At 42.7% G+C, this 24285-nt stretch overlaps 1 protein-coding gene across 1 annotated transcript in view; it reads right to left on the reverse strand.

Moving 5' to 3' along the window:
- The window catches only part of mgat4b (alpha-1,3-mannosyl-glycoprotein 4-beta-N-acetylglucosaminyltransferase B), a 77091-nt gene that overhangs the window by 30307 nt on the left and 22499 nt on the right, over positions 1 to 24285 (reverse strand). Inside the window, exons 2-4 of the mRNA XM_059346994.1 lie at positions 4497 to 4676; positions 3239 to 3382; positions 1407 to 1540 (exon numbers count right to left, since the gene is read on the reverse strand). Coding sequence (XP_059202977.1) covers positions 1407 to 1540; positions 3239 to 3382; positions 4497 to 4676 — 458 coding nt within the window. The remainder of the gene's footprint in view (positions 1 to 1406; positions 1541 to 3238; positions 3383 to 4496; positions 4677 to 24285) is intronic.

Consider the following 24285-nt stretch of genomic DNA (forward strand, 5'->3'; position numbering starts at 1 on the left):
TTGTCCTTCTTGGCTTGTAATGTGTGTGTAGATCTTGTAAAGTGGCGTGTTGTCCCAGGCAGCCGGCAGAGTCTGGCCTCGGTCCGGCTGTGGATCAGCGCCAACACACTCGGTGCCACACAGAGAGCGACTGTGAGCGGTGCCGGGCCACAGCTCACTGCCAACAGCTTCATGAGATCCAGCTGGAGCCTCCTGGGCAGCTGAAGGAAACCTCCTGGACTCTGGAGTTCAGCCAAACTAAAGACAAAGAGCTCCTGCACCTTTTCTAACTAACTAACTAACTAACTAACTAACCAACCAACTAACTAACAACCAGCCAACAAACCAACCAACCAATCAAACAATCAACCAACCAACCAACCAACCAACCAGACAAACAAACAAACAAACAAACAAACAAACAAACAAACAAACAAACAATCGACCGACCGACCGACCGACCGACCGACCGACCGACCAACCAACCACCCAACCAACTGACCAACCAGACAAACAATCAAACAAACAAACAAACAAACAATCAACCAAACAACCAACCAACCAAACAACCAACCAACCAACCAACCAACCAACCAGACAAACAAACAAACAAACAAACAAACAATCAACCAGCCAACCAGCCAACCAACCAATCAACCAGTCAACCAGCCAGCCAACCAGCTCAACAAAAAACAACCAACCAACCATCCTACCAATTAACCAACCAAACAACCAGCCAGCCAGTCAGCCGAATTAACACCTAACCAACCAACCAACCAACCAACCAACCATACAACAAGCCAATCAAGCTGCCAACAAAACAATCAAACAGACAACCAACCAAACAACAAGCCAACCAACCAATCATTCAACCAACCAGCTAAACAAAAAACAACCGACCAGCCAGCCAGACAAACAAACAAACAAACAACCAGCCAACCAACCAATCAACCGATATCACAACAACAGAAGAGAAACTTCATGAGTGTGACCTTCATTACACACAGCTAATAACTGGAGTAAAGACACAAAATTACATGAAAAGACACAAAATAACCAAAAATGACAGAAAAAGACAATAAAAGACAGAAAAGAAAAGAAAAAAAGACACAAAATTACAATAAAAGACATAAAATGACCAAAAAAAGACACAAAATAACTGAAAACACACACAGACACACACACACACACACACACACACACACACACCATCATGATTTCTCCTCCCTGCAGCAGTCTGATGTTAGCATTAGCAGCACGGACGCTAAACACTGACAATTATCACTCTGTGTGTGTGTGTGTGTGTGTGTTCGTGTTCATTAGTTAAACCACTGACCTTTAGAGAGCACGCATCAACACACACTGACAGCCAATTACACACACACACACACACACACACACACACACACACACACACACACACTGACCTCTGCGATGAAGACGACGATGACGCAGTCGTCTTTCTCGGCCGGGCTGAGCTCTGACATCAGAGAGCTGAGTGTGTCCGTCAGGTACGAGTGCACCTCCCTCTTCACACTGGGGACCCCCATCACTATGGAGACTACACACACACACACACACACACACACACACACAGGAAACAGATTGTACAGTTCAGCTCCTTTAAACAGACAGACAGCATCACTTCCATTCTGCAGAGATTTCACAATAAAAGCCTTCCAGTGGCATCATCTTTACTTTTTAAATTGCAGTTGATAATTGACAGTTTACAAGTTTATATTAAACATATAACACACACACACACAGAGACTCACACACAGACAAACAGACACACACACAGAGACACACACTCTTCTTCTCTGGCTCTGTAAGGAGACGATCACACTTTTCTTTCCTCCCTCTGTGTGTTTTTTCCTGCTTGGTTCCTCTCGTCTCGTCTTCTGTCTAATACTTTGAGAGACTCTCTCTACTCTGCTCTCCTTCCTGTCCTGCCGGGACGTTCTCAGCTGGCTACACGATGGACGGTGGGAGAGCTGGTGGATCTCTCTGTAGAGGACATAGAAGATCTCTATCTATCTAACCTTGATAACAGGTCTTTAGCTGGCTGGATCAGGCTTTGCTCTGGTTTATGGAGATACATCAGGCCGCTGAGATGATTGATACGATGGTTAGAGCTGTCAGAACTCAGACTGTGGTCACAAACTGAACTTTGGATAAAATCAAGGAGCGACTGACGGCCCTGGAGAAGAGACTGGATCAATCCAGAGACCAGCATGGACAATATTATGGAGAAGATGAGTAGCAGAAAATTGCTGCCACTTTCTCCTACAGCCCAAATTCCATCTTATCTGGCCTCACACAGCCCTGACTCAAGGTCTTTTGGAAAAATTCACCTGTTGATCGCTGCAGCGAGAGTTTTTATACATTTTGGACGGTTTGATGGCAAATTTCGTTGTACTACCCTGTGCAATGACAATAAAGGCTTCTGATTCTGATTCTGACACACACATACATACACACACACACACACACACACACACCCTGTGCTCTTCTATCTGGACATTTTAAAGTCTTTCTGTCTTTCTTTAACCCGATTTTCTCTCCTTGATGCTACGCACAAAAAAGACAAAAAACACTTTGTGCTAAGCCTTTTTGGTTTTAAAAGCTTTACATACAAATCAGATTTGTCATACACACACACACACACACACACACACGCACACACACACACACACAGATTAATATATATATACATTTCTTTCTTTGTGTTTCTGCTCTTGTTTTTTATCTCTTTGTTCTTTGCAGCAACATAAAACATTTTCTGTCTGACTAACCTGTTTTACTCAAAGTGCATCATAAATACTTCTGACACACACACACACACACACACACACACACACACACACACACACTATTATCTGATAATGTGTTGTGTTTGTTCTCTGGTTTTATCTCTATTTTTGCCCTCCGTGTAAAGCAGGCTTGTCAGGAAAGGGTTTACTAAGCAGAAAAAATGTTTTATAAATAAATTAGACCTGACACACACACACACACACACACACACACACACAGTGACCTTGGCCCGGCTTGTTGGGGGTCTGGCTCTGGGGGATGTGGAGTATCAGGGGGCTCAGTGAGCCGTCTCCCCAGGGAAGGTGCATCATGGCTGGGCTGCTGCTTCTGTGAGGAGCCCCGGGTCACCAGTGGAGGTGTGTGTGTGTGTGTGTGTGTGTGTGTGTGTGTACTCCACTCTGAGTCTGGATCATGGTCCTGCTCTAACAGGTCTCGTGGTGCGTACCTCCGGTGCGACCCTGGCCCAGGTGCACGGCCGGCTGCAGGCTGTCCTCTCGGTTCAGCAGGTGAGGAAGATGATGGAAGATGGAGGGAAGCTGCAGGACGTTTTTACTGCTGCTCACATTCCACAGCTTCATCCTCGTCTCCTCTGAGAACAGGACACACACAGCAGGAGAGACCAGGTGAGACCAGGTGAGACCAGGAGAGACCAGGTGAGACCAGGTGAGACCAGGTGAGACCTTCGGGGTCCTGCCGGCTCATTCTGGTTTGTCACTCATTTTCAAACAGGTTTAAATAGTTGTACATCATGTGTTTATCTTAAATTGATCTTGAATTTACTTTATGGGTCAAATTAAAGTGAAATAACCTGCACATAAACCATAATATCAATACTTCAATACTAATCAGGTATATTACTCCTCAGCTGTCTATATTTTGGACTGGATTAGACCAAATTAGACTGGATTAGAACCAGTTTAGACTAGATTAGACCAGGTTAGATTGGGGCATTACTCCTGGTGTGGCTAGTTTAGACTGGATTAGACCAAGCAGAACTAGGTTAGAACCAGGTTGGACTGAATTTGACCAAGTAAAACTGGATTAAACCAAATTAGACTAGATTAGACCAGGTTAGACTGGGGCATTACTCCTGGTGTGGCCAGTTTAGACTGGATTAGAACCAGGTTAGTCTGGTTTAGAACCAGGTTAGTCTGGATTAGAACAGGTTAGACTGGTTTAGAACCAGGTTAGTCTGGATTAGAACCAGGTTAGACTGGATACAACCAGGTTAGACTGGGTTAGATCCAGGTTAGACTGGTTGAGAACCAGATTAGACTGGATTAGACCAGGTTAGTCTGGTTTAGATCCAGGTTAGACTGGTTTAGAACCAGTTTTGACTGTTTTAGAACCAGATTAGACTGGTTTAGATCCAGTTTAGTCTGGTTTAGAAGCAGGTTAGTCTGGTTTAGAACCAGTTTAGACTGGTTTAGATCCAGGTTAGACTGGTTTAGAACCAGATTAGACTGGATTAGACCAGGTTAGTCTGGTTTATATCCAGGTTAAACTGGTTTAGAACCAGTTTAGACTGGTTTAGAACCAGATTAGACTGGATAAAACCAGGTTAGTCTGGTTTAGAACCAGGTTAATCTGGTTTAGAACCAGTTTAGACTGGTTTAGAACCAGATTAGACTGGTTTAGATCCAGTTTAGTCTGGTTTAGAAGCAGGTTACGTGGCAGTATAAAGTGCTGGGCTGCTGACGGACCGGAGAGGCTGCTCCAGGTGCGGTTGATGTCTCTGAGCGCCTGTTTCTCAGCGATGGCCCTCTTTATCTCCTCCAGGACCAGGTTCAGCTCTTTGGAGCGCCGCAGGTTCTCCTGCTCGGCCGAGTGGAGACGCTCCCTCAACGCCAGGAACTCCCTCTGGTAGATATCCACCACATCTCCTGCAGAGACACCACACAGGACGCCGCGTTAACGCCACGTTTTCACACAAACAAAACCTGCTTCCATCAGAAAACTCACACACAGCCAGCAGACTCACACAATGCTGTCTGACAATAAAACATGCCAGAAAAATCTTCTTTTTCTTCACATTTACTGACAAAAACCAGAATAAAACCACTTAAAACCATAATAAAACCAGTTCAAACCACTTAAAACCAGAATAAAACCAGTTCAAACCATAATAAAACCACTTAAAACAAGAATAAAACCGGTTAAAGACAGAATAAAACCACTTAAAACCAGAATAAAACAATTAAAACCATAATAAAACCATTTAAAACCATAATATAACCAGTTAAAACCATAACACATCCAGTTAAAACCATAATAAAACCACTTAAAACCGGAATAAAACCACTTAAAAACCGGAATAAACCATTTTTAAAACCAGAATAAAACCAGAAAAAAACAATTAAAACCAGAATAAACCAGAATAAAACCAAAGTAAAACCAGTTAAAACCAGAATAAAAAAGTTATATATATATATATATATATATATATATATATATACATATATATATTTGGGCACTGAAGAGTGTCAAATGTCCATTTCTGCGTGTGTTGAAGAAGGTTTTTAAAGCTTTATGTCATTAAATCACAACAAGCTGAAAGATGATAAAATTCATCACAGGACGTGTTTTTATATTGTCTGCATGTTTTCATCTCACAAACATGAACAGAGAAGATTTCTGGTTGATTCTAGTGTAACAAGACATTTTAATGTGTGCATGTCTGTGATTTATGGCTCCATATTTTCCTCCTCCACATTATGTGACGGAGAGAAAAGAGCTTTAAGCTCCGTGGGATTACTGAGCGATACGGCTCCAACAGGTAGAGAAAGACATAATCTGAGTCAAAACATGAAAATAAAACGCTAAATCCTTCATCTGCTGCAGCAAACATCACCCGGACACCCATCATCCCTCCATCATCCCTCCATCATCCCTCCATCATCCCTCCATCATCCCTCTCGGGGTTAATGCTATGTGAAGGTAAATCTGCAGTAATCCCTGTTAGACTCATGCAGCCGCCTCCATTCACTTTATTCTCTTCATTCTCTTCATTCAGCGTCTGACTGACTTGATTATTTAAATAAACAGCTTCTCCTCCTCAACCTGCACCAACAACTCCACCTCACATCTTCAGATTACCTTTAATACAAACACCAATCCTTCCCCGTGTCTCCTCCAACAGCTGCAGTAGCTGTGATGTAATGACGGCGAGGCCGAGTATAAAAATGATGCATAATGACCAAAAAATGATGTAAAATGAGCAAAAGAGACACAGAATTACCAAAAAAAGATATAAATATTAAAAAAAGGATGCGAAAATGACCAAAAAGACGTAAAAAAGCCAAAGAAAGACATAGAATTACTGAAGATGTAACAATATGACTCAATAGAAGATGTAAAATGACCAAAAAAAGACACAACATGACACCAAAAAGATGTAAAACGTCCAAAAAAAGACACAAAAATGACACAAAAAGTCACAAAAGACCAACAGGAAGACACAAAATTACCAAAAGAGACCTAATTAGCAACAAAAGTGTCATAAAATTACTTAAGAATGCACAACATGACCCCCAAAAGATGTAAAACGTCAAAAAAAAAGATATTAAATGACCAAAAGAGACACAGAATTACCAAAAGAAGACATAGAAGGATGCAGAAATGACAAAAAAGACTTAAAAAAGCCAAAGAAAGACATAGAATTACTGAAGATGGAACAACATGGCTCAATAGAAGATGTAAAATGACCAAAAAAAGACATCTAAATAACTTCATTTAACAAGTCTCATTTAAAATTTCACCATTAATAAACAATAAGGAAAACCTGGAAAACTGAATGATGAAAATAATTAATGCAACGATATAGAACATAAAAACTCTGGCGGGTCACTTTAGACCGTGTTGTGCATCGAAGGGTAAATGTGGTGGAGGAGTCGGCCTGATGGTGGCGCTGCAGCTCCAGCTGAGCTGCTGGCTGTCCTCACGTCTTTGGTTTATTTCTGCATTATAAAACCAGTTTTGTTTTTCTGTCTGACGGAAAAATGGAAATAAAAACACAGAAAAAAAACTCATTTTGCTGTAATTATTCGTCTAAACCCTCATTAATGGAGCACAATGGTCACATCTGTTAGCTGATAACACACACACACACACACACACACACACACACACACACACACTCTGCTGGCTGATGAGTTTTTAATGATGCTCTGCCCAGTTATTATTTATCTGCTGATGAAATAATCTCCTTCCTGCAGCAGTCAGTCTGTTACTCAGTGAATTGTCTCTGTTTCTGCAGACTGGAGGAGAAAAAACTCTCAGAAACTTCACATGAAGCTCCTTTTAAAGGGACAGTTCGCCCAGAACACAGCTGGAGTTAGCTTAGCTTAGCATAAAGACTGGAAGCGGGGGGAAACTGCTAGCCTCCTGAAGCAGCTGAAGCAGCATGGTCCACACGTTGTTCTGACTGGTGTTTCTTTAATGCACAAACGCTGGTTCTAGAGGAAGTTCACTACTGGAACCAACAGCAGTGACTCTGTCGCCAGCTGGTTTAGATTTAGTGACTCTTCAGACACTTAAAATACGTTATTATTTACATGACATTACATGTCATTTAGCTGACGCTTTTGTCCAAAGCGACATACAATAAGTGCATTCAACCTGAGGAGGAGATTTTGTTTGTTTGCCCTCTAAAAGACAGACACTCTGAAGACCAAAACTAACTCTGTCCACAGATATCTATCACAAACAATATATATATATACATATGTATCAATAAAATATATGCTAATAAATGATAAAATGCCAAAAAAGCACAAAAAAGGAATAAAATTACCAAAAATGGCACAACATGACCAAAACGTCCAAAAAAAGGACATCAATATCAAAAAAAGATGCAAGATCACAATATATATATAGATATATAAATATATAAATCACCAAAAAAGACTTAAAATGCCAAAAAGACATAAAATTACCAAAAGATGGCACAACATGACCCAAAAAGACGTAAATATCCAAAACAGGCACATGACACAAAAAGTCATAACAGACCAACTAAAGACGTAAAAATTACCAAAAAGACACAAAAAGACCAAAAAAGACATAATATTACAAAAAATGGACATGACCAAAAAGTAATAAAAGACCAATAAAAATATTTCCAAAAAAAGACGTAAAAATGAAAATCATGTCACTTTTTTGCCCGTAAATATTTGTGTTGTGTGTGAAAGTACTCGTGACATAAACAGCTGTTTGTAAATATATATTGACATGTAAATAAATGACCAAAGAACCAGTTCTCTCTCTGTGTTGGAGGAAGCTGCTGTCAATATTCAGATCTGTGAAACATCTGGACGTGACGTCCAACAGCTGGAACAAACTGCTGAGTGACAACCAGCAGCTGGTTTCTGTCCCAGCGGAGACACAGACTGAAGACCTGCTCAACGTTTTCCTCCATGAGCTGAAGAAAAACTCTTATTCTCAAGTTTATGACTCAAATTCATAAACTTGTAGAGATGAGAGGAGAATAATTGAGGGAATCACTCACTGAGGTATGAAGAAGAGAAGAAGGACGGTTTCTCACGCAACTGCCTCAATCTGAGTATTTTTTAGTTTCCTATTCAGTTTGTCCTCCCTGTTGTTGTGACACACCTGTCCTCACCTGTCCTCTCCTGTCCCTCACCTGTCCTCACCTGTCCTCACCTGTCCTCACCTGTCCTCTCCTGTTCCTCTCCTGTCACTCACCTGTCCTCACCTGTCCTCACCTGTCCATCACCTGTCCTCACCTGTCCCTCACCTGTCCTCACCTGTCCTCACCTGTCCCTCACCTGTCCTCACCTGTCCATCACCTGTCCTCACCTGTCCTCTCCTGTCCTCTCCTGTTCCTCACCTGTCCTCTCCTGTCCTCTCCTGTTCCTCACCTGTCCTCACCTGTCCATCACCTGTCCTCACCTGTCCTCTCCTGTCCTCTCCTGTCCCTCACCTGTCCTCACCTGTCCTCTCCTGTCCCTCACCTGTCCTCTCCTGTCCCTCACCTGTCCTCACCTGTCCTCACCTGTCCCTTACCTGTCCTTACCTGTCCTCACCTGTCCCCACCTATCCTCACCTGTCCCTTACCTGTCCTCACCTGTCCTCACCTGTCCTCTCCTGTCCCTCACCTGTCCTCACCTGTCCTCACCTGTCCTCTCCTGTCCCTCACCTGTCCATCACCTGTCCTCACCTGTCCCTGACCTGCTGCAGGTGTGTGTGTGTGTGTGTGTGTGTGTGTGTTTCCTGCTGCAGCCTGCAGGAGGCGCCACCACCACTCTAAACTCTGTTAACACTCCAACAGCTGTTTGACTCTCAGGGTAAAACAGGAAAACATGTTTAACAAACACACACACACACAGACACACACACACACACACACACACACAGTAAACAGTGTCTGTGTGTGTGTGTGTGTGTGTGTGTGTGTGTGTGTGTGTGTGTGTGCGCGTGTGTGTGTGTGTGTAATCATAACAGTGTGAAAACACGAAGCACTTTACAGGATTACATGCTCATATCTTCATGTTTTGACCTCTGACCCCCCACACAGAATGATGTCATGTGTGTGTGTGTGTGTGTGTGTGTGTGTGTGTGTGTGTGTGTGTTTACTCGGCTGATTACAATAATTAATCAAAGACAATAACATCAGTGGCGGGAAAGTAAATCATGTGAGGTCAAAGGTCAGCAGTCTGAAGACACCCACACACACACACACACACACACACACACACACACACAGCTCAGATCAATAGCTGAAAGCAGACAGATAAACAGCTCTAATACACTGTAATCCTGCACTGGAATACCACAACACACACACACACACACACACACACACACACACACACACACACACACACACACTGAGGATGAGTCATGGTTGGTGTGTTCTTGTTTTGGCCCTCTGGAGGTTTTTTTATCGATAAACGTCTCACAGATTTTAAATCATCCGTCTGATTAATTAACTAATAATTCTCCTTCTTATAATTTATAAAAAATATGAAGAAAAAGAATAAAACAGTTTCAGAGCCAACGATAACGATAACAACAATAATAATAATAACTAGAAAATGTCCTCTGTGTAAATAGTGAAAGGGCCACTACTGCCGGTGTGTGTACACTATGATGAGATTCTTCAGAGATTTATAACAATTAATATTAGCAATGTTATGATACTATATAATATACAAGGAGCACACATACAATAAGTCATATCACAACTGCAGCTGTAGAATGTCCCTGAACAGTGACAGCAGCCAGAGGTGGACAGACTGGAATTTCTGGCCTCGAACAGAAAGCATTTTTGGCAAAACCATAATACCTATCATTGATCCGACTTCACTTTGAGCGTCCTGAGTTCTTCCTGAACGTCTACATATGTTTTTTTTTAAGAAAAATGAAAAAATAGCTTTGTTAGAGCGATCTGAAAAACTGTTAAAAATGCTTATTTTCAGAAATCTCCCTGCGTTTTTAATATGGGAGCCAATGAGGCTGTTGGTGGTGTTGGTGGATCATCTGTGCGTCCTACGCCCAAACTATAACTCTGACAGCTTTACCAGAGGATTGTGAGGGAGAAGACTAGTTTTCCTACGTTTCTATGTATAAATTATTTCTGTAGAGTGGAATTTGCGGCCTGGAGCGCAGTTTTCAAATTTATTTTTTGACAGTTTTTTCTCTCCCTCTACACTCTGGCGATGATGTCACACACTGTGACACGAACATTCCGTGCAATACACACCCATTATAATCTCAGAATTTCTCCAAAAATGATCATGGTCATTGAACAGGGATTGATAAAAAACTATATGACCTATCGAAACGTGGATTAATACACCGATACACAAGACTTGTGTCTACTGTTTAAAGTTTAAATGGAGTCTCTAGGTGAAATTATGCCAGAGAAGGAGACGTTTAAAAATCTCCAATTATTGTTCTTTTTCGCTCATTTTTTTTGGTCGTCCCATTCACTTCAATGGTCTCTCTCTCTTCAAGTTGTAGGACTAGTAGCGGGACGAAATTGTGTCCGGAAGAGGAAGAAGAAGAAATCCACAGTATAACAGTAGTGCTCGGTGCGATTGCCCCTAAATAGTATTAAAATCATTAATTTGAGTTAGAATAATAACTTTTATTGAACTTCAGTCCTCGTCTGCCGACAGAAAGTTACAGAAAAACTAAAACTAAACATTACAGGAGAGGGTGTGTGTGTGTGTGTGTGTGTGTGTGTGTGTGTGTGTGTGTGTGTGTGTTCACATGGCTGAGCTTCAGCAGCAGATCAGTCTGGCACTTTCTAACCAGGTCCCTAACGAGGTCTCTAATGAGGGGTCTCCCAACACACACACACACACACACACCTCTTCCCCCAGCAGATGGTGTTTAATCAGCACACACACACACACACACACACACACACACACACGGAAAGATAAATGAACTGTTTGTTTCTGCTGAACGTGTTATAACAGCTAATAACTGGAATAAAGACACAAATTGACCAAAAGATTACTCAAAATGACCAAAAAAGAGACATAAAATAACTGAAAGACACAAAATATCCCAAAAAATTACACAATAAGGTTGTTTCCACTACAGTCCAACACCCAGAATGAGGCGGTCTCACTCGCCGAAACGCCCCTAATCTGAATACGAGCCGTCCTGGCGGTCTTTTTAACGGGACTTTTTTTGTCCCTGTAGAAGAGCAGCGTCTGTTTTCTCCCCTGAAAAAAAGATGCGCCATTTGTAAAAGCCAGCAAAGCAGTGTTGCCAACTTAGCCACTTTGTTGCTATATTTAGTGACTTTTCAGATCCCCTTAGAGACTATTTTTTAAGAAAGCGACTGGAGACAAATCCAGCGACTTTTTCTGGTGTTATTGGAGACTTTTGGAGACTCGTTCTTACTCTTCTTAACGAGCCGCGGGGGGCGGAGGCTCTTCTTAACGAGCCGCGGGGGGCGGAGGCTCTTCTTAACGAGCCGCGGGGGGCGGAGGCTCTTCTTAACGAGCCACGGGGGCCGGAGGCTCTATTTAACGAGCCGCGGGGGACGGAGGCTCTTCTTAACGAGCCGCGGGGGACGGAGGCTCTTCTTAACGAGCCGCGGGGGGCAGAGGCTCTTCTTAACGAGCCGCGGGGGCCGGAGGATCGTTAAGAAGATGGCCTGAGACATTAGAGAGGGCATGGCCTGAGACATTAGAGGGGGCGTGGCCTGAGACATTAGAGAGGGCGTGGCCTGAGACTTTAGAGAGGGTGTGGCCTGAGACTTTAGAGAGGGCGTGGCCTGAGACTTTAGAGAGTGCGTGGCCTGAGACATTAGAGAGGGCGTGGCCTGAGACATTAGAGAGGGCGTGGCCTGATACATTAGAGAGGGCGTGGCCTGAGACATTAGAGAGGGCGTGGCCTGAGACATTAGAGAGGGCGTGGCCTGATACATTAGAGAGGGCGTGGCCTGAGACATTAGAGAGGGCGTGGCCTGATACATTAGAGAGGGCGTGGCCTGAGACTTTAGAGAGGGCGTGGCCTGATACATTAGAGAGGGCGTGGCCTGAGACATTAGAGGGGGCATGGCCTGAGACATTAGAGAGGGCGTGGCCTGAGACTTTAGAGAGGGTGTGGCCTGAGACTTTAGAGAGGGCGTGGCCTGAGACTTTAGAGAGGGTGTGGCCTGAGACTTTAGAGAGGGCGTGGCCTGAGACATTAGAGAGGGCGTGGCCTGAGACATTAGAGAGGGCGTGGCCTGAGACTTTAGAGAGGGCGTGGCCTGAGACATTAGAGAGGGCGTGGCCTGAGACTTTAGAGAGGGCGTGGCCTGAGACTTTAGAGAGGGCGTGGCCTGATACATTAGAGAGGGCGTGGCCTGAGACATTAGAGAGGGCGTGGCCTGAGACTTTAGAGAGGGCGTGGCCTGAGACTTTAGAGAGGGCGTGGCCTGAGACATTAGAGAGGGCGTGGCCTGAGACATTAGAGAGGGCGTGGCCTGAGACATTAGAGAGGGCGTGGCCTGATACATTAGAGAGGGCGTGGCCTGAGACATTAGAGAGGGCGTGGCCTGAGACATTAGAGAGGGCGTGGCCTGATACTTTAGAGAGGGCGTGGCCTGAGACTTTCCTGGTGGACACTCTTTACCCTAAAGGAAACACGGCTAAAATTACAAGAAAAGTCATAAAATAATACAATAAAAGACACAAAATAGCTGAAATAAAGACACAGATTGTTAGAAGAGTCGGTGCTGGTGGACACAGACGCCTCAGTAAAATGTCACCGTCTCAGATTAAATCTGGTGGAAACGTTGAAAGAGAAAACTAACAAGTTGTGACAGAGAGAAAGATGAAGTTAACAGATGTTTGGATCCGTCCACATTTAACTTCCTTTGTTTACATTTTCCTTCTGCTGATAAACCAGCTGCTCATCACACACACACTAACACACACCAACACACACCAACACACACTAACACACACCAACACACACTGACACACACTAACACAATGAGACTCTTTAAAATGGAAAATCTGCTTTAAAGAGACTCCTGAACCTCTGAACCAGACAACAACAGACTGAGCTGAACCTCAATAACTGAAAAAAGACAAAATAACTGAAAAAAGACACAAAATAACCAAAAAATTGGTAATTTTATAAATTGCTACTGGTGATTTGACATCTTTTTTGTAGTTTTATGTCTTTTTTGTTAATTTTGTGGATTTCTTTTGGAAATTTTACATCTTTTATTTTCATTTTATTTCTTTTGTTGTTTTTTTGTGACTTTGTTTTGTTAATTCTATGTCTTTTTGTTATTTCTGACTTTTTTTGTAATTTTAGGTCTTTTTCTGTAATGTTGTGTCTTTTTTGGTAATTTTATGAATTTGTTTTGGTAATTTGACATCTTTTCTTGTCATTTTGTGTCTTTTTTTGGTTATTTTATATCTTTTGTTGGTCTTTTATGACTTTGTTTTGTTAATTTTGTGTCTTTTTACATGTGTTCTTGTATTTTGCTGCGTGAAAGCAGCGTTCCAGACGCCTGCTGAGACTTTCTATCTTCTCATCTGTTTTCTCTCTGAAGCTTCTGTTTAACATTTCTGAAATATTTCTGTCTTCTGGAGAAACAGCTGGAGAGAATCACCAGGTGACAACAGGAAGTCATTACACACACACACACACACACACACACACACACACACACACACACAGGTATGTGAGGATCACACCTGCAAGTCAAGGCTGCAAAATAATGACCTCATCCCTCTCACAGTGTGTGTGTGTGTGTGTGTGTGTGTGTGTGTGTGTGTGTGTGTGTGTTGTGTGTGTGTGTGTGTGTGTGTGTGTGTGTGTGTGTGTGTGAGCTAGAGAGCAACTGGAAACTATTTTATAAGTCAAAGTCAGTGAGCAGTGATTCCCACAATCTGCTGCTGTCTCAATGTTTCACCTCTTATATTGTCGTTTTGTGTCTTTTCATGATTAATTTCATGAATTTCTTTTGGTAATTTTACTTTGTTTATTGTCAATTTGTTTTGTTTTTTGGTTACTTTCCGTCTTTTTCGGTTAATTTATTTCTTTTGTTGTTTTTTTGTGACTTTGTTTTATTAGTTTTCCGTCTATTAGTGTCATTTTGTGTCTTTTTTTAGTAGTTTTATGTCTTTTTTGTTAATTTTATGAATTTATTTTGGTAATTGTATGTCTTTCTTGGGTTATTTTCAGATTTTTTTGTAATTTTATGTCTTTTTCTGTAATTTTGTGGGTTTTTTTTGTTAATTTTTTCTAAATATCTTTTGGTAATTTTATGTCTCGATCATCATTTTGGTTAGTTTTTCGGTTACTTTATTTCTTTTATTGGCCTTTTATGATTTTGTTCTGGTCATTTTGTGTCTTTTTCTCTAATTTTGTGGGGGGCTTTTTTCAATTTTTGAATTTCTTTTGGTTAATTTGCATCTTTTATTCATTTTTTTGGTTCATCATTTTATTTCTTTTGTTGGCCTTTTTATGACTATGTGTCTTTTTACAAGCTTTTTTTTATGTCTCTGGGTGGAAGCAGAGGTCCACACACACAAACACACACACACACACACACACACACACACACACACACACACACACACGTGGTCTCTTCAGTTCAAGCCCAAACAATATCATCTGACACCATGACTTCATCATGTGTGTGTGTGTGTGTGTGTGTGTCTGAGCTCTTGTTTCAGTCGATATGTGGAGTGGATTTGTGTTTATTTGAGCCTTTAGTCAATACTGTTGTTTGTCTGAGTGTGTGTGTGTGTGTGTGTGTGTGTGTGTGTTGCAGAGTCATTATCACAGTCTCTCTCTCACTCACACACACACACACACACACACACACACACACACACATTGTCCCTGCTGCTCATCTCTCTATCTGCTGTCACATCCAATCAGAACACAGACAAAGAGACGTAGGAACAAAAATCTGGCAGCATTTTGGTTCCTACCCCCCTGTCAGACCTGATGACCTCACTGGGAACACTGGGGACACTGGGGACACTGGGAACACCGGGGACACTGGGGACAATGGGGACACTGGGGACACTGGGAACACTGGGGACACTGGGAACACTGGGGACACTGGGAACACCGGGGACACTGGGGACACTGGGGACACTGGGGACAATGGGGACGCTGGGAACACTGGGAACACTGGGGACACGGAGACACTGGGGACACTGGGAACACTGGCGACACTGGGGACACTGGGGACACTGGGAACACTAGGGACACTGGGGACACTGGGAACACTGGGGACACTGGGAACACTGAGGACACTGGGAACACTGGGGACGCTGGGGACACTGGGAACACTGGGGACACTGGGGACACGGAGACACTGGGGACACTGGGAACACTGGGGACACTGGGAACACTGGGGACACTGGGGACACCGGGAACACCGGGGACACTGGGGACACTGGGAACACTGGGGACACGGAGACACTGGGGACACTGGGGACACTGGGAACACTGGGAACACTGGGGACACGGAGACACTGGGAACACTGGGGACACTGGGGACACTGGGAACACTAGGGACACTGGGGACACTGGGAACACTGGGGACACTTGGAACACTGAGGACACTGGGAACACTGGGGACGCTGGGGACACGGAGACACTGGGGACACTGGGGACACAGAGACACTGGGGACACTGGGGACACTGGGAACACTGGGAACACTAGGGACACTGGGAGCACTGGGGACAGAGTGTGGGCTTCCTGCAGGGCTGGACTGGGACCCCAACTGATGACACACCAACTCTCTTGGTGGTCTGGTTGTAGATATCTGAATCACTAGCTCCATGTAGCTACATGAGACAGCTGTCAATCAAAACACAGGAAGTCATGATGGACAACTTTCACTCTTTACTATAAATGTAATAACATGCAGCACAACAAAGCAACACTAGAAAATGTCCTCTGGGTAAATAGTGAAAGGGCCACTACTGCCGGTGTGTGTACACTATGATGAGATTCTTCAGAGATTTATAACAATTAATACTACTAGTAATGTTATGATACTATATAATATACAAGGAGCACACCTACAACAAGCATTCCTTTACAAGTATTTATTTATCCAGCAACCTATGACCTTTAACCTCAAAATGTGTGTGTGTGTGTGTGTGTGTGTGTGTGTGTGTGTGTGTGTGTGTATCTGTAACTGTAATCACATCAAAGGATCAAAGGCTTTGCGGTCGACCAATCAAAGCAGAGTAATCAACAGAATGAACTGCCGCTGTAGAATGTGCCGTAACAGTGACAGCAGCCAGAGGTGGACAGACTGGAATTTCTGGCCTCGAACAGAAAGCATTTTTGGCAAAACCATAATACCTATCATTGATCCGACTTCACTTTGAGCGTCCTGAGTTCTTCCTGAACGTCTACATATGTTTTCTTTTAAGAAAAATTAAAAAATAGCTTTGTTAGAGCGATCTAAAAAAACTGTTACATCTCCCTTTTTCAGAAATCTTCCTGTGTTTTTAATATGGGAGCCAATGAGGCTGTTGGTGGTGTTGGTGGATCATCTGTGCGTCCTACGCCCAAACTATAACTCTGACAGCTTTACCAGAGGATTGTGAGGGAGAAGACTAATTTTCCTACGTTTCTATGTATAAATTATTTCTGTAGAGTGGAATTTGCGGCCTGGAGCGCAGTTTTCAAATTTATTTTTTGACAGTTTCTTCTCTCCCTCTACACTCTGGCGATGATGTCACACACTGTGACACGCCACGTTAGCACGCCACGTTAGCATGTGGTGCTAAAAACAAGGCGGCGTTCTGAGGAGCAGCGAGGCGTTCAGGAGCAGCAGACAGCTGCAGGAAAACACAGACTCACAGCAAGAAAACGTGACGGAAGATTCAGAGACAGACAGAGAGCCTCCTGCTGCCGTTACTATGGCAACCGCCTCTGTGTGTGTGTGTGTGTGTGTGAGGGAATCGACTTGACTTACACCATCTCCAATCACACACACACACACACACACACACACACACACTGCACCTGTGTGTGCTCTCTCAGAATACTAATACTAACTTCCTCTAATTTCATAAACGCTGATTTTATTAAAGTTGTTTCACAGATTCTCATCAGTAAAACGTGCACAGAAACGTGCAAAATTAATTTAAAAAAATCACAAAATGTAAAATATTTGTTTGGAAATAAAGATATTTTTGCAAATACAAAAGTTTTTCTTGCAAAATATGAACAATTCGTTAAGAAATATAGATTTGTTTGCAAAATATAGATTTCCTTGCAAATATAAACAATTTGTTTACAATACAAAAGATTTGTTTACAAACATGTAGATGATTTGTTTGCAAATATGTTTTGTTTGCAACATATAAAAGATTTGTTTACAAATATATATTTGCTTGCAAATATAAAACATTTTTTTACTTATATTGAAGATTTGTTTGCAAATACAAACGTTTTGTTTACAAACTGAAAGTTGTTGCAGATTTATTATTATGTTCAAGATTATTTAATTTGCAATGAAAACAGTCTTTGAATATAGTTTCACTCTCAAATCTATTTTTATTTCTGATCGTCTGATGAATAAAGACAACAATAATAAACAATAACTCCATCGGGCTGCAGCATCATGATAAATAACAACAGAATCCTCTTGATCCACTTTGGTGGAAGTTTCATATCTGCAGCAACAAATCGCTGCCTGAAGCAGATTTTATCAGATGTTTCAGTTTTTAAGGAAACGATGATATTAGAGTTTTGGGGCGTTGACCAACATCCTGCTGACCGTCTGGTTTCCTGCATATGTTGCTGGGAGGGACAACTTCCTGTCCATATGATAACAACTTCCTGTCTATAAGCACTCTGATATCCTGAGGTCAGACACATTAACGTTTCCTCCTCCTCCTCCTCCTCCTCCTCCTCCTCCTGCTGCTCCTGCTGCTCCTCCTCCTCCTCCTCCTCCTCCTCCTCCTGCTGCTGCTCCTCCTCCTCCTCCTCCTGCTCCTGCTGCTCCTGCTGCTCTTTCCCAGTGCTCCAAGCCAGTTTGTGTCACGCAGCAACACGCAGCAACACGCAGCAACACGCAGCGACACAAAGCAACATGCAGCAACCTGCTGCGACACAAAACAACCTACAACAACACAAAGCAACACGCAGCAACCTACAACAACACAAAGCAACCTGCAGCGACACAAAACAACCTACAACAACACAAAGCAACCTACAACAACACAAAGCAACCTGCAGCGACACAAAACAACCTACAACAACACAAAGCAACATGCAGCAACACAAAGCAACATGCAGCAACCTACAACAACAAAATCAAGCAACATGCCGCAACACAAAGCAACACGCAGCAACCTACAACAACACAAAGCAACACGCAGCAACCTACAACAACACAAAGCAACCTGCCGCCCTGAGTCTGGTCTGACAGGAGGAACCTGCCACCCTGAGTCTCGTCTGACAGGAGGAACCTGCCGTCCTGAGTGTGGTCTGACAGGAGGAACCTGCCGTCCTGAGTCTGGTCTGACAGGAGGAACCTGCCGTCCTGAGTCTGGTCTGACAGGAGGAACCTGCCGCCCTGAGTCTGGTCTGACAGGAGGAACCTGAGGCCCTGAGTCTGGTCTGACAGGAGAAACCTGCCGCCCTGAGTCTGGTCTGACAGGAGGAACCCGCCGTCCTGAGTCTGGTCTGACAGGAGGCTGATCAAGGGACATCATCAACTTTCCCACAGTCCCACAGGGGAGCAATCGTGGGGTCAGTGATTGGACCGAAGTACTTCCTGTTTACAGCCCTGATGAGGAGCTCAGAGACCCAGGATGAAGATAAGCAGCTAAACGCAGCTTTCAGTCTCTCAAATATTTAGATTTGCTGCTTTTCTGTGTTTCATATTTTGGGTTTTGGACAAGCAAAACTTTGAGACACTGGGACAGATATTTATAATTAATCAATTAATAAAAAAAACAAACAGCCGGAGCATGAATGAACAGATGAGGTGGAGAGTGGAACTGACAGACAGGAAACTAACAACAAAAACCCACAAAATGACAACAAACGAGGGGAAAGCAGATCAAATCAGGAAGAAAAAACACAAAGAATGTCTGAAACTGACAACAGTTTCCTCTGATAAACAATCAGTAAACAGTCAGTAAACAATCAGTAAACAGCATCAGGCTGATAGATTTACTCCTCCAGCTGACTGGAGACCATTAAGACTCGTAGATCTCATATACTCCTATGCTGCTCTAATTCAGCAGCTTACACAGCAACACGCAGCAACCTGCAGCAACCTGCAGCAACACGCAGCAACCTGCAGCAACACGCAGCAACCTGCAGCAACCTGCAGCAACACGCAGCAACCTGCAGCAACCTGCAGCAACACGCAGCAACCTGCAGCAACACGCAGCAACCTGCAGCAACCTGCAGCAACAGGATTAAGATTACTTTTAAGCATTAATTAATTTTATTTTACAATTAATTTATTTACAATATGTATTTATCTACATATTTTTTTAAACATATGTAATTATTTATTTACTTTGCATAAAAATATATTTTTCATTATTATTATTATTATTATTATAACATATATTGATTGTGTATCAGTAATCATTTCTCTATATGATCCATAAAAACTGATCAACTGTTTACACTTATAAAAAAGTGCCGACTGGGCAGATTCAATGAGTTAATAATTAATAATTAATGAGCAGAAACACTCAGCTGTCAGCACTTTGTTTTAATTGATCCATTTATTTATATGTTTGTTTACTATTTATTATTTAATACGTCGACGAACAACAACAGCCATTAAAATACAAATACAAACAATAAACAAGAACATAAAATATATTGTTTCTGCAGCTTTAATGCACCGAAAAACATTTTATAAACATATTAAAATCCTGAAGCTCTTCAGATAAAAAAAACAGTAAAGTAACACACACACACACACACACACACACACACACACACTCTGCTATCCCTGGAGATAAAAACTATAATAATGATCTTCTTGTACTGTAAATACTGTGTGTGTGTGTGTGTGTGTGGACTGTCAGCAGAGAGCTAGTCGGGGTCAAAGGTCACGTCTTGTGGTTTGTCGAAGCTCTAAAACACTTGACCTGCAGCCACAGAACGACCTCCTCCTCCTCTCCTCTCCTCCTCCTCCTCCTCCTCCTCCTCTCCTCTCCTCTCCTCTCCTCCTCCTCCTCCTCCTCTCCTCTCCTCCTCCTCCTCTCCTCTCCTCTCCTCTCCTCTCCTCCTCCTCCTCCTCTCCTCTCCTCTCCTCCTCCTCCTCCTCTCCTCCTCCTCTCCTCTCCTCCTCCTCCTCCTCCTCCTCCTCCTCTCCTCTCCTCCTCCTCCTCCTCCTCCTCCTCCTCCTCCTCTCCTCCTCCTCCTCCTCCTCCTCCTCTCCTCTCCTCCTCCTCCTCCTCTCCTCTCCTCCTCCTCCTCCTCCTCCTCCTCCTCCTCCTCCTCCTCCTCCTCTCTCTCTTTCCTCTTCCTCCAAACTGCCGGCGGGTTTGAAAGACATGTTTTATTTTTTTTTTTAATGAGCAAAATTACACAATTAATCACACACAGTCTGTAAAAATAGAAATATTCAGCAGATTTTCACATTTCTGACGGTCTTTGAACGCATCATGTGTGATCAACGCTTCCATCAGGAAAAATAATCAAACATGAAATTTAAATAGTGATTTTTCTTCAAAATGTCGCACTGTACAAAATGTGTCCAAAAATAAAAAAGTTTGCCCGTGTTGTTGTGACTGTTTCTACTTTCTGTAGTTTAATACTTTGTTTCCTCCTGCAGCATTTAAAAAAAGATATAAATACAATATATTCAATAAATATTTATCCTACATTACTGTTATTTTGAATCAGTTCTTATATTGAAGTTTTTCTTCTTTCCTTTAATGACTGTTTTAATCTGAACCACTTGCTGGTGGGTTATAAAGACATGTTTTATATTTAAAAAATCAACAAAATTACACCATTTATCATTTTTTTGTCATATTATTTGACAGATACTGTCAAAATAGAAAAAATTCAGCAGATTTTCACATTTCTGACAGTCTTTGAACACATCGTGTGTGATCAACGCTTCCATCAGGAAAAATAATCAAACGTGAGAAAACGTTTAGTGATTTTTCGTCATTAAAATGTTGATATTTGGTCAGATTTATGATGATTAGTGATGTTTTATTTATTGATTTTATATTGAACATGTCTGGTTTCTATGTGGCTTTAATATTGATCATGTTAAAGTGTTGTTTTATTATTTTAATGGACTCAAACAAACAGACACTTTATTGATTTCAGTTTTTCTGATGACTGAAAATTCTCTAAACTGCTTTTCCTCGAAACTGAAGAAAAGATAAACAGAGAGTGTGTGTGTGTGTGTGTGTGTGTGTGTGTGTGTGTGTGTGTGTGTGTGTGTGGCCTCCAGGCTCATTGAGTGGACTTTACACTGAGCGCTCTGTTCTCTCTCACACACACACACACACACACACACACACACACATTCAGCTCAAGTATCACTTCTCTTTAAACAAGGCAGCAGTGTGTCGTCTGTGTGTGTGTGTGTGTGTGTGTGTGTGTGTGTGTGTGTGTGTGTGTAAAAAGCAAACAGCAGCAACATTTCACCTTAAAATGCCTGAAACTTGACTTCAGTCTGACTGACAGAGAGACTCGTTAGAATATTTGACAGATTAAAATCAGAAAATGTCACCAGTCCGAGTCAAAGCAACAACAAGACTAGAAATGATCAGAGTCTAGAGACTCGTGAGAACAAGACAAGTCCAAGTCAAAACAGAGACAAGTCGATTAAAAAAACCTACGAAACTGTGAGTTAAAATGTTCAGGAGGCCGAGACGAGTCCGAGTCTAAACACCTGACAGATCGAGTCTAAACGCTCACTAGAAACACTCCGAGAACAAGTCCCAGTCAAGATCGTTGACACTCAAAAGAAGAAAACTAGTTTGTGTCAAAACTCTCACGAGACAGAGACAAGTCAGACGGATTACAAACAGCCACCAGAATGTGACAAGTCCGAGTCAAAGCAAGAACAAGACTAGATATCATCAGAGATATTAACTGTGAGTTAAAATGCTCAGGAAGACGAGACGAGTTAAAACACCTGAAGAACACAATTTGGTGGAATAGCTACAAGGTCCGAGTCATAAAAACAAAAACAACAACAATATCAAAAACGAGTCAATAAACTTTTGAACATTTTGCACAAAAGAACTTTCTCCAGGAAAATCTCCCACAAAAACCAAATAAACTCCCAAAACCTTTAAAAAACGTAAAAAGCTCGACATTAAACTGTCAGTCAGTTTATTTTTAGACTTTTATTCTGAAAGGACTTCAGGAAACGAGTCAAACATCAGACTTCTGCTCATGAATCAGCTGAAACATTAAAAAAACTCAACGTTTTTTAACTAAATGAGCTTCAGATGGAAACAGAGAGGGAGTGTGTGTGTGTGTGTGTGTGTGTGTGTGTGTGTGTGTGTGTGTGTGTGTGTGTGTTTTCTCTCTAATAGGATCAGTTTGGCCTTTTTCACTCTTCCTGCCCCGAGAATAAAAACATTCACAGCGACCGCAGAGTCCAACACACACACACACACACACACACACACACACACACACACACACACACACACACACACACCAGACAGACTGGAAACTTTCCCAACTCTGTGTCACGAGTGTGTGTGTGTGTGTGTGTGTGGAGGGGGGGGCGTGGGGGTCCAGCGGGGAGCTTTTGTTACCGTGGGAACAGACGCTTGACGGACAGGGCAGTGGAGCGTTGACGTGGTAACGGGAGATTCTTATCTCTGTCAGCCAATCAGCTTCCTCCCCTGAGAGCCTCGCTGAGCTCCGTTTCTCTCTTTCTGCTTCTTATAACGACCGAGGGTCACAGGTTTGATTCCCTCAACACCAACTATTAAATATAAAACCCTTTTACACACTGAAATACGTCAAAAAGGACCAAAAAGACACAAAATGATCTTAAAAAAGACATAAAATGATTAAAAACAGACACAAAACACACAAAATTGCCGCCAAAAACGCAAAAAAATATATAAAAGACAAACTAATTTTTTTATTAAAACAGAATTTATAATCAACACTTTTCCATCAAGTGTCCTGATTGTTGTAAAACCAGTTTTCTCCAGCCTCTCCTGTCCTCTCCTCTCTGCTCTGTGTAAACAGCCTCTCCTGTCCTCTCCTCTCTGCTCTGTGTAAACAGCCTCTCCTGTCCTCTCCCCTCTGCTCTGTGTAAACAGCCTCTCCTGTCCTCTCCCCTCTGCTCTGTGTAAACAGCCTCTCCTGTCCTCTCCCCTCTGCTCTGTGTAAACAGCCTCTCCTGTCCTCTCCCCTCTGCTCTGTGTAAACAGCCTCTCCTGTCCTCTCCCCTCTGCTCTGTGTAAACAGTTTCTCCTGTCCTCTCCTCTCTGCTCTGTGTAAACAGCCTCTCCTGTCCTCTCCCCTCTGCTCTGTGTAAACAGCCTCTCCTGTCCTCTCCCCTCTGCTCTGTGTAAACAGCCTCTCCTGTCCTCTCCTCTCTGCTCTGTGTAAACAGCCTCTCCTGTCCTCTCCTCTCTGCTCTGTGTAAACAGCCTCTCCTGTCCTCTCCTCTCTGCTCTGTGTAAACAGCCTCTCCTCCTCCTGCTCCTGTCTGGAGGAGGTGAGAGGAGTCAGGTAGCAGCTTGTGAAAGAGGTTTTGTGGACACAAAGAGTCATTTATATTTCGAGGGGCCACATCTGGAGGTGAAATACCAACCAATTAACCACAACACCTTATCCTCCTCACAGTGTGTGTGTGTGTGTGTGTGTGTGTGTGTGTGTGTGTGTGTGTGTGTGTGTGTGTCAGGTTTCTCTGCTGAATTTAAACTCTGTGTGTTTTTTTTCTGCTCGGCCTCTTTCAGCTTCACGTTTTACTTTTTAAAACCCTCACAGAAGATTTCTTCCTAATATTTTTAAAACAATTTTTACAAACATGTTGGTCAACATTTGATTTC

This window comes from Centropristis striata, chromosome 12 (genome assembly GCF_030273125.1).
Source record: "Centropristis striata isolate RG_2023a ecotype Rhode Island chromosome 12, C.striata_1.0, whole genome shotgun sequence".
NCBI classification, from domain to species: Eukaryota; Metazoa; Chordata; class Actinopteri; order Perciformes; family Serranidae; genus Centropristis; species Centropristis striata.